This window comes from Tetranychus urticae, chromosome 1, assembly GCF_039701765.1.
Source record: "Tetranychus urticae isolate SD_2017Ah chromosome 1, NJAU_TeUrti_SD_1.0, whole genome shotgun sequence".
Taxonomy (NCBI): Eukaryota; Metazoa; Arthropoda; class Arachnida; order Trombidiformes; family Tetranychidae; genus Tetranychus; species Tetranychus urticae.
This window is the reverse complement of record NC_142958.1, coordinates 20,114,228-20,132,015: the sequence shown is the minus strand read 5'-3', so window position 1 is coordinate 20,132,015 and position 17,788 is coordinate 20,114,228. Positions and strand designations below refer to the sequence as shown.

General features: G+C 34.0%; 3 protein-coding genes across 3 annotated transcripts; 1 reads left to right on the top strand and 2 right to left on the bottom strand.

Annotated features, from left to right (window-relative positions):
• Positions 1–7,466: 7,466 nt before the first annotated feature.
• On the bottom strand, positions 7,467–7,865 carry LOC149094743 (TATA-box-binding protein-like 1). The gene has a single exon (XM_089265850.1). It carries the CDS (start codon positions 7,863–7,865, stop codon positions 7,467–7,469), a length of 399 nt encoding a protein of 132 aa, XP_089121976.1.
• Positions 7,866–9,511: 1,646 nt separating this feature from the next.
• On the top strand, positions 9,512–12,020 carry LOC107359147 (acetylcholinesterase-1-like). Its single transcript, XM_015925611.3, has 3 exons — positions 9,512–9,643; positions 9,896–11,414; positions 11,477–12,020. The coding sequence occupies exons 2-3, from the start codon at positions 9,988–9,990 to the stop codon at positions 11,682–11,684; spliced, it is 1,635 nt and encodes a 544-aa protein (XP_015781097.2). The 5' UTR covers positions 9,512–9,643; positions 9,896–9,987; the 3' UTR covers positions 11,685–12,020.
• LOC107359150 (phospholipid scramblase 2) lies at positions 11,870–13,887 on the bottom strand. Its single transcript, XM_015925615.3, has 5 exons — positions 13,635–13,887; positions 13,371–13,535; positions 13,208–13,304; positions 12,456–12,813; positions 11,870–12,380 (listed from the first exon to the last, which is right to left on the bottom strand). The coding sequence occupies exons 1-5, from the start codon at positions 13,747–13,749 to the stop codon at positions 12,282–12,284; spliced, it is 834 nt and encodes a 277-aa protein (XP_015781101.2). The 5' UTR covers positions 13,750–13,887; the 3' UTR covers positions 11,870–12,281.
• Between the last annotated feature and the right edge of the window lie 3,901 nt (positions 13,888–17,788).

The following is a 17,788-nucleotide window of genomic DNA, read 5'->3' as shown; positions in this document are numbered from 1 at the left end:
TATGTTCACCAGTAGCAAATCATTTTCTCAATAAAACGACAGGTTCCAACAAGCTTAGAATTGAAAACTGAGGATCATTTTTTATGTTTCAACATTCTGTGAATAATTTTTGATCAAATTGACACATCAGTCAATTGTGAATATTCATCCAAATTATCATCTTTAATTTCGGATGGAAATGAGTGAATTGACCAATGTTATCCAACTAGTATCGGAACCAGGAAGATTGTCAAAATTACTGACAGAAAAGTTTTACTATTAATATTTGAAAATTTAATGAGCAATATGAAAAATCATGTCATTTTCTTACATAAGATGTGGAAAAGGTTAAAAACAGTTCTTTGAATTTAAACCTCAATAAACTAGTCTTATGTTATTATGATATAATATGATGTCTTGGCAAACCTGAATGCAACAAAACAAATTATCATTTCTTTATATTGCTATTCACTTATCAGGTTTTTTCATGCAAAACCATGGAGATTTTGTGATTGATAAAGTTGATGTTCTGATTCATCAACCGTTATTGTTCAGGTTTTATCTGTTTGTGTGCTTTTTATGATCCATTATGACTGTATTTTTTCTTTGAGCAAGATTGCCATCTTACCATTGTTAAGAATGAGAAGAGTATTTGGAAGGACATAGAAATAGACAAAAATCAAGAAAGAAGAGAATAATTTGTACCATTTCTTTTTTATTTTACTTGATTTTTACATATTACGTATACAAATATCCCATGCAGTCAAAAATGGAGTGAATTTTCAGTAAAACTTATAGTAGGTTAAATGTAAAGCAATATGCAACATTAAAAATAAGATTTTTTTCAAGAAAACCTTGGTTAAACCCAAGGGAATTTCTGGCTATCATCGATAGTAAAAAATTGATATCCAATTAATCGATTTAATTAAAGCTTAATAAATAATGCAAAAAATGACTTGAAACTATTTCCTTTACTCTTTGGACTAACCTCCTTTACTCTTAACACTAAACATATGTGCTTAATGGTCAACTGGCATCACGTGAAAGTATCCATGCTAACGTTATCATTTATTGTCTTGTCTTGAGTTAAAAATGAATCACAGTAGTATAAAAAAGCCATTTCTGGCTCACCGCGATACCGGTTATAATAACAAGTTTAAATGAAAGTAAAACTTTATTGAATTCAAAATTCATTTTCCAACTTGAACCCAAGTGTCACCTTGGGAATCAACAACCACTTTGATAAAGATTAACGATTGATTATGTATAATATTTTTCAAAGAATTTAATTCTTCATTTAACTGTATGATTAAAAAGTTAGCAGTCGCTATCATATTTTCCATTACCTTTAGATCAGCATTTTGTTGATCAATCTGGTTTTGCAAAGAAGCCACAGAAGCGTTGTAATTCGAAATTTCCGTTGATTGGGCGTTCTTCACAATGAAATTTTGTACATATATTTGCAAAGTCGACGGCAATTCAGACGTTGGTTCGCTTTCCATAGGTGAAAAAGTAATTGTTTCATCACCAAAAAGCTCTTCGATAGTTGAGAAACTTGCAACATTTCGTCGACTAATGGAGTAAATCAGACTATAGTGAAAAGAAAATAAAAAGAGTAAAAATTAAAAAGTTCAAGACAAAGTTAAGGTAAGGAAAGATAAATTAAGGTATCAGAAAGGTAAATGAAAGACAAAAGAAAGGGAAAAACAAAGAGGGAGGGACAATAGTATAGGTAAGGGGGTTTTTTAAGTTATAGGTTAGGGTAATGCGCAAAGGGATAGATAAGGGTAAACAAAGAAACACAGGTACAGGTAAAGGTAAGGCTAAGGTAAGGTAGAAAAAAGGGTTAATGTAAAGGTGAGATAAGGTGAGATAAAGAAAGGTAAAGACAGGAAAGAGGATATAATGAAGGTAAGGTAAGGAAAGAGGCAAATGTAAAGAAAAGATAAGGTAAAGGTGAGGTAAGGAAATAAAAAGGAAGGTGGGAAAAAGAAAGGGTAAGGAAAGCTAAGAAAGCTAACTGTAAGCAAAGGCTAAGATAAAGTAGACGAAAAGTAGAAAAAGGTAGGGAAAGGGTTAGGGAAACTTACTTTTATGTTGATTGTGGCATTGTTGCTGGTATTGAGCCATTCTTCCATTCATTGTTATTGAGCTTAAATAATAATTTGAACAAGTTGAAAACGATGAATTCAAACTGAAGCAATGAACTTTTGACTTGAAAAGTCTTATTGTTTGGACCAACACAGATGAGATTCTTTCTGAAATCTCCGTGTGTAAATTTTATATTATAATAATCAACAATTTTCCCTGCATCTTGATTTTCGTAAAGTCTGAACTCCTGACATAAATGATTATTGGCAACATATGCAGAGTAAATTATTAAGAAAATAAAAAGAGTGAAAGAGAATAAAAAGAATGAAAATAACATAATATTAAACAATCTTACATGGTTTGATTTCATCATTTGGTTGTCTATCATGTCTTGGCCAAAGAATAACTGCTCGCCAGAATTTGAATATGCGTTTGGCAATAACGATCGGTTGATTATCAACACAGCTAATATTGTAGATGCGTAAAAATTTTACACCAATGCTTTCTCTCTAATTCATCTGCTTTTACATTGATTTCATCTCCATGGAACATGCCTTTAAAGACCACAAAAACTGAGAAAGAAACGGTGTCGGGGATCAAAATTCTTTTGACCTCAGGGTTAGAGGTGAGAAGTGGGGCGCACAATGTCGCGACAGAGGAAAATAGACCTTTGTCCATCTCAAACAATCCTCCCAAGTGATGGGCGACGATAACATTGGCATCACTTTCAGGTTTAAGATGCACTGACATGGTGAGTAGAAATACTTGTGCGACAATATTTTTGAAAAAACAATAAAAACAATTAGAAATAAAATATGAACACAAATATGAATGTGATAAAAATATTTAAAGAAAATAGGACTTTAACTAGAAATAAATGTTTAGAGAAAAAGAAGAATGGAAAGAGAACAAAACTAGTTATCTATTCAACCTCTAAATTGAAATGAAGAGCTTGAGCAAATTTTCGACTTAAATCATTGGTAAGCCAAAGGATTATGGTCATAATGTGGATCTTGTCTCCTCTTTTGTCTTCAACTCCTGTTTTAATCGTCATTTATCATCATCGTCTGATAAAACAGCCTTAGTTAACAATAAGTTGTCGGTTAAAGTAAACCTGAAAAAGAAAGTTACCCGATCTCGCCTCATATTACACTTGTAAATATCCTTTTGGTTTTTATAATGTGATATCAATTAAGAAGCGAAAAGCAGGACAAAAAAAGAACTCCAGTATAATCTTTTATAATCTAATTTTTGTATGATTTTTTCAGAAATTTGCTTATTTTGAAGCTTTACATGGTTTATCAGTATTTTCAGTAGAACATGAATCATTTTCAGGAATTTTGAGAATTGAATAATCAACTTTATCTTGTTCAAAAAGATTCATCTTTTGATGGGACACGAATTTCAGAAGATTCTAAAGACAAAATTTAATACAAAGTTTCTTGAGGAACACGTTTCATTACATAAAAATAGTCTGCTCGATAGATGAATTATTAAAGTATTCAAATCTATCGTCACAACGCATGCAAGTACAGAATAAGGTACGAGTACTTCAAGAGGAGGTGTCAATGATAATAAGTAAAGGAAATCGAAAATTGAAACAGGTATATCAGCCGAGTTCATTGGCACTTCCTCTAAATGATCCAATCGAATGATTTCTGATTTTGCGCAAGGTGAGTCATTAGTTTCTTGCTCATTCACATTCATCTCAACCGCTCTACATGATTAAATTGTGAAAAATTATCTATTAATCCATTATCATCAGCAGAAAAGCAATCAAATCATTGCTAAAATTATCTATAAATGAATTAGCAGCCGTAGAAAGATCAATTGAATCATTGGAAAAATTATCAATTAATTTAATTTCAGCAGTAGAAAGATCAAGTAAGTCTTCTGAAGTGTCTTCCATGGGAAAATCTTCATTATTTTCAATTGCAAGAGGATGATCAGAAAATAAAAAGAGTAAAAATTAAAAAGTTCAAGACAAAGTTAAGGTAAGGAAAGATAAATTAAGGTATCAGAAAGGTAAATGAAAGACAAAAGAAAGGGAAAAACAAAGAGGGAGGGACAATAGTATAGGTAAGGGGGTTTTTTAAGTTATAGGTTAGGGTAATGCGCAAAGGGATAGATAAGGGTAAACAAAGAAACACAGGTACAGGTAAAGGTAAGGCTAAGGTAAGGTAGAAAAAAGGGTTAATGTAAAGGTGAGATAAGGTGAGATAAAGAAAGGTAAAGACAGGAAAGAGGATATAATGAAGGTAAGGTAAGGAAAGAGGCAAATGTAAAGAAAAGATAAGGTAAAGGTGAGGTAAGGAAATAAAAAGGAAGGTGGGAAAAAGAAAGGGTAAGGAAAGCTAAGAAAGCTAACTGTAAGCAAAGGCTAAGATAAAGTAGACGAAAAGTAGAAAAAGGTAGGGAAAGGGTTAGGAGTAGTCTTATAAAGTCCGGTTTTGAGCCGAGTTGGTTTTTCTGGACCAGTCCGCCTCTGGGCCAATAATACCGTCATACGGTATTAGTTTTTTCCCGGTAACAAAATGAAAACTTTTTTTAATGAAAAATGAAAACTTTTCCAATGAAAAAATAAATTAAACGAAAAATGAAAATGAAATTTATACAAATGTAAGGCCTCGGCTAGAGTCTCTGAGCTCGAGCTCTCGCACTCGAGACTCAACCCACCGAGCATATCGCTCCTGAAAAACTTCAGGAGGGAAACCAAAGGCGGCTTCACACCGCAGATCAATATAACGGATGAACTGGTCCTTCTCGGCCAGTTCATTGCGGACCTCCTCCACCTCATCTCTTCGCTCCTCGTTCTTGGAGTGAAGGTGTTGGTTTTGCGCCAACAGGCGCTGGTTTCACCAACAGGCGCTCGATTCGCGCCTCCTGGTCCTCATACGACCTGACCCTTTCGATCGCAAGCTCGATGGTTCGGATGATGAAGGAGGGGACGGCGATCAGGACAGACTCGAGATGAGCCAAAACTCTTCGGAGTTGAACATGAAGGGGAGATGATTGACTGAAAAGAGAAAAAAGGTTATTAAAAGATCAAAAGTGAATTAAATTAAAAAAGTACTTACCCTCGGGTTGGCATAATTAATAAATTGATAATAATTTAACAAAAATAAATAAATAAACTAAATTAAACTAATTAAAGGTGAAGATGAAGGCACGTTGATGGTGATGGGGACTAGAGATTACGTTAGAATGGGATTGAAATCGAACTTTTTACCGATGTAAACAAAGCGGAACCAGAGCCATCTATCAAATAAGTCACATAGATCAGCCCGAGACCGAAATGGAGCGGAATTCAAAGATAACGGAATAAGTAATTAAGTATTAGACCAATAATTAACCAATAAATGGTTAATTAATCAAGTAATTAAGCATAGTTAGCATACTTCAGCATACTTTTGACCACAATTAAGCTACCACTCATCTATTGACCCAACAATTAAGCCACCAATGACCATTTAATCCAACAATTAAGCTACCGCTCATCTATTGACCCAACAATTAAGCCACCAATGACCATTATATACCACAATTAAGCTACCACTCATCTATTGACCCAACAATTAAGCCTAGTTAGCATGTTTTTAAGCCTATTCAGGTCATGATTTATAAAGCCAAGTTATACTTAACCTCTACTGAGCACAATTTCTTATAATTACAGTTGGGTAATGTTAAGTATAGTCAGTATTTAATTAAACAATAGTATTATCTAATTTTTGAACATCAATAGATGGCAGCACCTTCGATTTTCACTTTCAGTGACTGACCATAGATGGCGTCACTTATGTCTCTTTCTTTCATTTCTTTTCCTGATTGCGATTACAAAAATTTAAACGAGAAATAATCATCAAAAAACCACAACAATTAACCAGGAATGGTCAAAATCAAATAGAATTTGATTTTTTAAGCTTGAATTAAGGTTGAAAAAAGACCTAAATTTTCTATGTCACAGTCAAAGTATATAAAAAGCAATTGACCTTTCCAAAGTTATCAATCCTCAACTTAGAGTGCTCGCAAAGATCATCTATTATTGTAGCGGTTGAGTTTAGGCAACAATTTTTAGCTAACCTGATACTTGCCGTTAACCTGATACTTCCAGCTAACCTGATATTTCCAGTTATTTTTTTCCCGTTGTTTTTTCCAGTTATTTTTTCCCGTTGTTTTTTTCAAATATAAAGAAAAGGCTGAGAATGCTCAAAGATTATCCAAAGAATTTGACCTAAACCAAGATTATCGATGAAGGTCTTCATATCTTGGACAATATTTTGTGAACATTTGAGAGAGGGATCATCCCTATTGTGATGAGTACATGGTAATTGGTTTCTATGGATCTCTTTATGCGTTGCACCATAGACTGTGAGTATATTGAAAGCTGGTAGACTCAATGAATCCAGATATTCCTCCGCTTCTTTGGATTTACATGCGATCCTATATTTGCTTCCATCCTTTGAAAAATAGTAAAACAATTTAATGATTGTTTTGACATAGTCCGCATTGATTGCTCTTTTGGGACATAAGCTAAGTCCATGGAACTTGTTGGTTAAATATTCGATTTGTAATTGTTCTTTTTCTGTGGGTTCACAATCCATTTGACTGACTAGAAAGTTTAAAGTAAGATAATCACTTAACAAACATATTTCACGAGGCTGAAAATCGCCATTAATGGTAAAGCCTTGGATATCGAAGTAAGCACAAATGACTTCCATGATAACTGACGGTCAAATGCTAGATGAGAGCAAAGACACGTCTATTTATACATAAATGAGACGAGGGAGCTGAAAAGCTCCTTGTTGGATCCGATGAATCGATTCAAAGAATCGATATCAATCTTTCTATTCTTGAACTCTTGTGCTTGAGCTAATCCTAATTGGTAAACAATTGAATTATCTGGATCACTGGTCAGGAATGCACTGGTAGGCCATTGTCCCGTTAACATTTTCTCGGCATCCATGGCAAATGAAAGAATATATAAATCGATGAATTGATCAACTGCTATTTCCTCTTATACCAAATAAACTGCAAGAGGGATGAATGGCTTGATTTTATCCCAGAGTGATAAATGTGTGATGACTTAACAACCATTTTTTCTATCTCCATCGAATTGTTCGAATACTTTCTCACTGTCACATTGAAATACTGTGCTTGCAAAGGTCCATCCGAAAAGTTTTTGTAGAAATTATGAATGTATAGTAATTCCGCTCCCGTTAAAGATACACCATATCTCGATGGTTTATCATTAATAATCTTCCGTATATCTATACGTTTAACTTTAGCACCGTAACAAATTTTAACAGTAGTTTCTCCATCAAGGAGAGTGAAGTTTTTCCAAGTAGACATGTTAGTAGTTAGCGTTGAAATGATCTCGAGCTTTGTTTCTTCTCTGCTTAAATACCCATCACGAATTGGACTAACGCGCCATCTATCTGAGAAAGCTCTTTGGCGCCAGTTATGATTATTGATCCGGTTGAATAATAGATCAGAGTTAATCCATTCAGTTTAATGTAAACTGCTGGATAAATCTCAGGTTCGTACGTAGTATCCTGATAGGAGTCTATCATCTCCCGAATATTGAAAGTATAGGGCACGAAACTATGTGCAGTAATATTAACAACTTTGACAAAGCTGACATGATTGTCCGGGCACAGTTCTTGAAGAACTGAACCGGCTTTAGTTACATCTTCAAAGCCTGTAGCAATCACTTTGCCTGATCCAAAAACAAGGAATACACCTTGTTTTCTTATAACTTGAGCGTTGAATTTCTTCTTACGCTTAGAATTATCCATTTCTAATTTTATTAGTCCGTCTATCTTCCATAGACTTACAATATTAGCAATAGTAAAGTTAAGCGAGTTTGATGTCATATTCACTTGTTGGTTGATAGAAAGTATGAACTAATATCACAATGACTATAATTACGATCACTAAGATCCCGAAAACAACCTTCTTCTTTGTGAGCATTCTCATTTTTGATTGATCATTTGATTGTTACTGCCTTATATAGTTTTCATCGATTCATCGAAGTTGTCCTAGAGCGGACAAGTTTGATTGGGGGGAAGGAAATATTAACTTAGGTTAGGCACACTGTATGTTGGTATTGAGACATTGTAACATTGAAAAAACTAATACCGTATGACGGTATTAATCTTGACCTAGAAGCGGACACCTTCCAGTTAAGCTGTTCCAGAGCGGACAGCTTCGTACTAAAGTTAGGTTAGACGAATAAATTGGATACATCGAATGATGGTATTAAAAACCCCATCGAAAGATGGTATTTAGTGCTAGGTTTAGTTTAGCCACACTGTAACATTGAAAATACTGATACCGTATGACGGTATCATTGGCCCAGAGGCGGACTGGTCCAGAAAAACCAACTTGGCCCAGAAAAACCAACTCGGCTCAAAACCGGACTTTATAAGACTACTGTTAGGGAAACTTACTTTTATGTTGATTGTGGCATTGTTGCTGGTATTGAGCCATTCTTCCATCCATTGTTATTGAGCTTAAATGTCTTCAGGAGGTGACCAGTTAGATGTTTTGGGTTACATGGGTCTACTAGCATTACGAAGAAGGTTACTTGTTTTTTACCTTCTAAAAGTTTATTGTCAGTTGCTCGCCAAACTAACGGTGCTCCGTACTGGTTTCCACAAACCAATGCGGAGAAGAAAAGTAATGCTAGCAACATTAATGAGACTCTATTCCTCCTTGTTCGGATAACCTTAGTTCTGAGTTTACTTTCTTTTTTGTTCTGATTTTTCTTCTTGAATGTAAGGCTTGATTTGTAAATCATGTGCTCATAATAGTTTTAAATCATCCTTTTTAATGTAGTGAGTTGTTTCACCAATTTTATCAGTGATTTGATAAGGTCCTTCGTACTTAAATTCAAGTTTGTTTGACATGATGTTCTTTTCGAGCAGAACTAAGTTACTATGTTAAAGTTCTGATTTTCTTTTTGCTGTCGGGAATTTGTCTTTGCTGTTGTTTTGCTCCTTCTAAACAAATCTCTACATGATCTTTTACCAATGCCCACTCTCGCTCGATGAATTGACAATAAGGAAGGAATACGCTTCGGTAAGGAAGTGTCTTTTCTTTTGATTCTTTGAAGTCGATTGGTAAATTAGGTTGTCGCACAATAAATAGAATGGTGATAACTTTGTGCTTGCATTCGGACTCGAATTGTAAGCTAAGTTTATCAATGGCAAAATTTTTGCTTATTTTGCATGATTTGCATCTTGGCACTAATGCATTAACATATGGCAAATAGCACAAATTGCACAATAAGTCACAATTGTTTAAAACGATTAAACAATAATTAGAATCCCTATAAAAGCACAAAAACACGAAGGGACATTGGTGGGGGTATTGTAAGTTGATTCGAAGGCAAAAAATAGAGAAGTCTTATTTTTTCTTTTGAGCAAAACTCTTTTAAGCAATCTTACAAATAATCAAATTGTCGTGGTTATAAATTTAAGGGAAATTCCTCAATACATGTTCACTGAAATCCATTGTTTTCATATTCTCACCATTTCTCAATCATAATTTACTGATTTTTTTAGATATAAAGGTATACAGCTGCGAAAATGGAGTTAGACCTCGATACCATATCTTTGGCGCATTGTTTGGTATCCAAGCATACCGATAGTCAATTTTTTGAGATAAATTTTTGCTAATCAACATCGATTCAGTGCCTTGACCAATGAGTCTTGAGTTGATGTTGATTAGCAAAAATTTATCTCAAAAAATTGACTATCGGTATGCTTGGATACCAAACAATGCGCCAAAGATATGGTATCGAGGTCTAACTCCATTTTCGCAGCTGTATAAAGCCATATATGATGTAGGGGGTTATCTGATTCTGTGTTTTTTCTGTTAAATTGGAAAAATAACTACTGATTTTGTATATTGGATATGGGTATCTTAATATTTTTTTGCTTAATTTTTTCACCCATTCATGGACTAAATTTGACTCCAATAGTTAATTTGACTAGTGGTCCCATCCAAGGTAAAGTTACTGAATATGAATCGATTGGTGTCTACCAGTTTCTCGGTATTCCTTATGCAAAGCCTCCCGTTGACAAATTAAGATTACAGTTAGCAGTTAAACCAGACCCATGGACTGAGGTTAAATCAGTGACTGATCCAGGTCCAGCTTGTCTTCAACCAGACAGTGGTCTATTAAGAACCAGTGAAGACTGTCTCTATCTCAATATTTATGTAACTGAATCAACTTTTAATAGCTCATCAGTCAAACAACGATCAGTGCTTTTCTGGATTCATGGCGGTGGACTTACAACAGGATCTGGAGTTATCGGAGGACTTCCAATGGTTTCATTACATGATGTTGTACTCGTCTCTATAAATTATCGTCTCAATGCATTTGGTTTTATCAACTTTGCAGCTGAGGAACCTAAAATTCCTTCAAACATTGGTTTGAAGGATCAGCTATTTGCTTTGAAATGGGTCCATGAAAACATTGAAAAGTTTGGCGGTGATCCAAATAGTGTAACAATTTTCGGTCAATCTGGTGGATCAGTAGCAGTCTCTGCTCATGTATTGTCTCCACTTTCAAAAGGACTTTTCAAAAGAGCTATTCTTGAATCAGGAACAGTTTATCGGTATCACAATGTTGATACCTTGATATCAGATTCTTGGAAACTCTACAACAAAACATCATGCTCAAAATCGAAAGATATTCTTGAATGTATGCAGAATTTGCCAGCAACCGAAATTTTGCATAATATAAATAGTAAGCCAATGGCATATACCTTCGCAGTGGGTGACGATTTCCTGCCTTACGAACCATCCAAAGCTTTTGCAGAAGGACTATTTGATAATTCGATTGACATTCTGTTGGGCGTTGAAAAAAACGACGGTTCGTTGTACACGGGGGCTATTGATCCCATAGCCTTTGATATCTCAGTGACACCTAAGCCAATATCTTATCAAGATGCTAAAATCTACTTGAGTCGCATTTTTGATTCTAAATCAGTTGACTATTTCCATGAACTCTACTTTGGTTCTGAAACTAACAACTCAGATTTCAGGTCTCGACTTGAAAAAGCTTACAGCGACGCCACATTCATTTGTCCAACTTATGTGTTTGGACTTCAATATGCTTCTAGTTTAGGTACACAGGGTGGTAAAGTGTATGCTTATTATCACACTCAAAGGCCAATATCTGACCCTTGGAATTTTCCTGAATGGATAGGAACTTATCATGGAGCTGATCTTGCTTATGTTTTCGGTGAACATCTATTAAATCCTAATTGTTCACAAAAAGATGCGTTATTAACTCATGAAATGATGAAAATCTGGACTTATTTTGCTGAGAATGGGTGAGTTTATTAATGCCATTGGGTAATGAACTCAATAATTTTTATTCAATATTTGTTTCCAGTGAGACTCCGATGATTGGTGAAACTAGATGGAAAACATTGCAAGAAAACAAGTCGGCGATGATACTGAATATTGATGATTGGGGAAAGACTGAAACGGAAAGAGTTGAATTCTGCCACAAAGAATGGCCTTATATGTACCCAAATATTATAATAGGATTTCAATCGAGACCAAATATAACATTCGCAATTGAAGATGATTCACATTGAATCCGTTTATTTGCTCAAGTTGATGGCATTGGTGGTAATATTTATGCATGAAAAACACTTATTTTATTGTATTCACTAAAAGAACTCTCGAGTGTAAAAGTTGAACGATGTCTATGATACATGGCCTGTATAAGCATCAATGAACAGAACCCCGAAAATGACAAAAAAATTAAAACAAATATCGGTATCAATTCAAGCTCTGAATGGCCTTTTAATATCACTGATCACAAAAAGCTTATAATCCGTACAATTGTTTTAAATTGACCTCACTCGTAACATTTTAGAGTTACTTTAAGGCCAAGCTTTATGCTGGTCGATTTGTGGTCGCGAACAAAATACAATCAATTGATGATTTAAAATTAGTTAAAAATACACAAAATTTGTTCTTGCTGATCTCATGAAAAACACAAAATTTTATGTCACAATGGCATCATAGTGTTGAGAGTTATCAAATTTGAGTCGTGAAACAGTTCGAGTGCATCGGACCAAATGAAAACTTATTAACATTTGGTCAATCTTGGAAATTTCAATTTTCAAACATCAATATTGTTATTGAATAGTTCAACATCGAATATTTTCTCAAGGCAGACGAATTAATCAATGCAAACACATGGATAAACAATGTCCAAGATGGAATCCTGTTTGAGCTGCATGAATGGCTCTAATCTCCTGTGCGCTTTTAAGGAACAAGCAATCCTAAAAAAAGGACGAAATCAGATAATTGATCAACCGAAATTTATCAGATAATATCTTATCAATCAATATACTTACAATTAGAATGGAAGCAGCCATTAATACAGATTTAATATTAACATCTAGATCCATTGGAAATGAGGCGCTAAAGTGAACAACGTCGGAAAATTGTTCTTGTAATGCCATTGCCCTTAACGCTGAAACATTGCCAACTTCAGTTTTACCATCACTGGAAAATATTTGGAATTTTGTCACAATCTGATTGATGTATGGTCCTTTGATCACTAAAACAGTTTTTCCAGTAGCATCACAGATTCTGAATTTGGATACAAAAAGACTCCATGATTGTTCAATGAAACCACATGTGACGCCAGAAGCTGTGACTTCTACACTTTGAAGGCAACAGAAGCACCAACAAGATTGACATCCTAAAGGTCTGCATAAAAAATGGGAAAAAAGACAATTAAATCAATGGTACTTAATTCAATCATTTGATCAACACATTTTTTGTCTGGAAACATCTCTAATGTCTTCATTGGTAGGTTCAAAACAAGAAAGAAAAGTGGAAGAATGAAAATATCTGAAAGTCTGAAGTTAATACTGCGATATACTTAATCGAAAAAATTGAAAAGAACTGGGCTGAATGAAAAGGAAAATATATGCATAGAAACACGATTACAAATGCCATGATCTGCCTTGACAAATCTGAATGAAGCTGATATTGATTCAAAGCATCTGCAATCAGCTTGAAAGACCCACCCAAGTTTGACAGCCGTATTGTATGTATTAAAATACAAGATGATTTTGGAAAAAAAGTGAAAACGATTTACCGATGGAAATTAAGAACTTCACGTTCCTGGGAATCGAGAACTCTTATATCGAATGGTCTGGTAGTGTTACAACAAATCTTGCAGCATTTATCGTAATCTAAGCAGAAAAGAGAGGATAAAAAACGAAGAGAAATGGCTAAAATTACTTGGCTTGGCATCTTACCTTCAACTGCAGTATAAACTTTCTGGGCTGAACCGTTTTTAATGATATATGTGATCTTTGATGCCCGACGATCAATATTCTTGACGACATAAAATTTATCAATTTGAGTTAAATATTCCAATCCTGGTGAAAAATTTGAAGCCAGTGGTAGTGTCATCCAATTATCTTTCGAAATAATGATTAAAAACAATAATTAAAAATGCTATTCGATTTCTGATCTCATTGAAATTCTCAGTAAAATTATTAATATAACAAAAAGCTTACCTTCAGTGTTGCTTGGTTTAGTGTTTGAATGTTGTTCATTGGGCTGAAGAGATGGTATTTTGGCTCCATCATAGGAAGGTAGTGATCCAGCTGATAATAAACCCGAGTTTGACATGTTTTATTTTGCCTGTTGGCCCAATTCAAACTTAAACAAACGTTCGAAACTATTGTATTAAATCAAGTTTATACTATGAAAAATAAATTAGTTCCAAGCCATCTTGACTGATGAAGTTAATCGCTTCTTATAACCACTCCACTCTAGACTAGTAATATGTATTGTAATATAATATCTTATCTTCAATCTATTATATTGTAAGGTGGGAAATTGGTGAGGATAAATGATGAGATGGTGACATTACTGTCAGACTTATGACGTTGGTTTAAGATGAGTCTTTAAAGGACTGAGGGACTGGGTGAGATAGTAAATTGAGTTAAATTGAAATGGAACTGTTATGTTGACGATAATTCTTCACATGTTTTATTTCAATACTTAATTTCAATACAAAGTTTAGTTCACCACAAGTTACAAGTTACTTAGTTACGACGAGCCAAGACCTCTATTGGGTCAGGACTGACTTCTCTTTCTCTCTTTTCTCTTTTTATACCGTTGCCTAGGTCTGACCTTTGTAGACCTGGCTTACGTGACCTCTTAGTTTCTTCTTATTTCTTCTCACATTAATTTAACTTCAATGCATAACGATTTGACAGATTTTATTATTTACTTCTTAACTTTTTAGTATTTCTTGATCCTAAGATCAGTTACCAGGCCTCATCAGACCGTCAGTTTCTTAGAATAATTAAATAAAAAGGGATTTTAGATTTAGACTGGCAATTCGTACTTTCAAATAATACTTAAAATTCCAGATCCTTACATCTTCCCCAACTTGTTAAAGCCGAAGCCTCTTTCGGCTGAATTATTTTTTTATCCATTCATGTTCATTTTCATAGCTTCTTTGTGTGAAATAAAATTTAGTTTCTTCGTTCATACACTACGTGAATTCATCAGCTTTGAATTTGATTCTTCTCGTTTTTTTGACATTATTCTTTACTCTTTTGCTTAGGCACAACTGGCATGACAATTTATTTATTTATTCATTTATTTCAGATTCAATTCATATGCTTATTTCCGTACTTTCACTTGCGTTATTTTACAGTTCAGTAGTGAAATTTAGATTTTTAAATCCTGTTTGTTATTGAGTACAATGTGATTAAATAGACCTTATGCAATCTACAAGATTTCAGGCATGATTACAATACGAATTTTTTTTTTGTTTTTTTTTTGCATTTTTGAGATTAAATTATAGAGTATAAAAGATTATATATGGTGTTAATAGATTATTAATTAATTATAATGTTGAATTATATCGTGTACTGTCAGACCAATATGTATCTTAAGTTACAAGCTAAAATTCATTCCTCTTGCGCATGTTCAGTTTACTCTTGTCAGTCCTGCGAAAAGTGAGGCCTGAGCTCATCGTTTCACATTTGTTTTGAGGACAATTATAATTTTTATACATTACTTGTTCGCAATTAACTTGATTATTATCAAATGGTTGATTAGTATTATCAAGGTTAGAAAAATCTAGCGATATAATTCATTATTATCATAATATACATGGTTAACATAATTGAATTCAGATTTATTAATCATGAATCTACCAGACTTAACCGTTTCCTTTTTGCTGGCTTGGTCATTAATGTTCATGTTATTCCAGTCCAAGTGGATCTTATCAATGTAGTTTATATCCTCTGGTAAACATTGGGCTTGATAATTTGAAACTTGGTCTGACGGGAGTTGGTGCTTAGGGTGCGATTGGATGGGTTGTGTGTTGAACGAAGTATGGTTTGGTTGGGTACTGGAAGAAGTTCTTGGGTAAACTTGGTTTGATCTGTTTGGAGTTTTATTGTCAGACCTACGGTAAGTCTGATTGAGACAGTTGTCAGACCTATGAGAAGGCTGAATAGTATAGTTGTCAGACCTATGATAAGTTTGATTGTGATAGTTGTCAGACCTATGGTAACTTGGACCATTAGCATTGTCAGACCTACCATGAAAATGATTGTCAGACCTATCATAAGGTGGGTTATAGTTATAGTCAGACCTATCATGAGGACAATTAGAATAATCATGGGACTCATTAGGATAGGAATTCTGATATACTTTTAGTTGATTGAACTCGCTATTTTGTTGCTCGGTGTATAATTTATAAATTATTTCTTTTAATTCTAAAAATTCACTATCAGAATTAGTAGGGTTTCCTTTCTCCAGATTTTTCGCATGTTCGCGGAATTCAGCAACAGTCTCAGGCTTTGCAGTATAAAGAGCCGATTTCAAATTTTGTTTAACACCCTTAAAAAGGTATTTCAATATCTCTTTTTTTTCCATTTTTTCATTAAATTTTATGCAAATATCTTTAACATCAATAATAAATTTTATTACGGGCTCATTAGGCTGTTGCTTGCGACTGTTTAACTGTTCAAAAAGAAAATCCTCATATGAAGTAGGTAAAAAGGTACTTTTTAATTCCTCAACAAATGCAGGCCAAGTAATTTTATTCTCTTCAAGTCTCGATTTTATTTCTTGTTTAAACCAAGCCTTAGCAGTGTCTTCTAAATAGTTGACAACTTTCTTAACTTTTTCTTCATTAGACCAATCATAAAAACTTGCGAATTCAGTAAAATTATCTATGAATTTCAATACTTGGACTGAGATTTGTCCATCGAAAGGAACTAGTTTTGGGGGTTTTAGAATTGGGACTGTAGTACGCAAGGCCATTATTTCTTCAGGCGTAAGAATGCAAAGTTGTTCAAGGTGATAATCTGAAATTGTATTTATGCTATCTAATGAATAGAAGGAATTCACCATTGAAATATTCAGAAATAGAATCAATTGAAAAAAGATTCTGTCATGAAAAGGGAAAAGTTTTGTCAGGCCAAAGTTTTACCTTTGTTTGTTGAACTTGCGCAGTGTTAAGTTGAAAAAGGTTGATAACTACAATGGATACGAATGTGATGGCGATGGATATGGGTGATCATTAGAGTTGTTAATAAACAGGTTGAATAATAAAGTTGAAGTTGAATAAAAAGGTAGTTGAAAATGAACTTAAATTGAATGTTCTTTTTATAAGACACATAAAGCATTAAAGTCGATGAAATTTCACGTAGTCAGGATGAGGATAATTTCAAGTTAAATCGAAGTATGAGACCAACGTCAGACCTGGCTTCAATTTCAAAGCAGTAAATGATGAGATAACTTTGATTTCCAAATGATCATAATGTAATAAGTCATGATGATGCAGTCAAATCAGTGTCCTCACTTATAAAGCACGAGTTCTAAGTGGATAGAGGTCTAAAAAGACCTCTCGGTGGAACCTCCATAATTGTAAGGTGGGAAATTGGTGAGGATAAATGATGAGATGGTGACATTACTGTCAGACTTATGACGTTGGTTTAAGATGAGTCTTTAAAGGACTGAGGGACTGGGTGAGATAGTAAATTGAGTTAAATTGAAATGGAACTGTTATGTTGACGATAATTCTTCACATGTTTTATTTCAATACTTAATTTCAATACAAAGTTTAGTTCACCACAAGTTACAAGTTACTTAGTTACGACGAGCCAAGACCTCTATTGGGTCAGGACTGACTTCTCTTTCTCTCTTTTCTCTTTTTATACCGTTGCCTAGGTCTGACCTTTGTAGACCTGGCTTACGTGACCTCTTAGTTTCTTCTTATTTCTTCTCACATTAATTTAACTTCAATGCATAACGATTTGACAGATTTTATTATTTACTTCTTAACTTTTTAGTATTTCTTGATCCTAAGATCAGTTACCAGGCCTCATCAGACCGTCAGTTTCTTAGAATAATTAAATAAAAAGGGATTTTAGATTTAGACTGGCAATTCGTACTTTCAAATAATACTTAAAATTCCAGATCCTTACAATATTACACAGAAAGCAGAAAGCAGTTCCAGGAAAAGTGACTATTTCAAAGATAACTAGATTGTTTTGGTTTAAGTGCGTCTAAATAACCAGAATTACTAATCCAAAATTAGTCAAAAACAATTATTTCATTTCATTGCAATGGAACTTCAAATCTCATTTTATTTAAATCATTTGTCTATTAACAGTGTTATCAACTAATACATGTATGT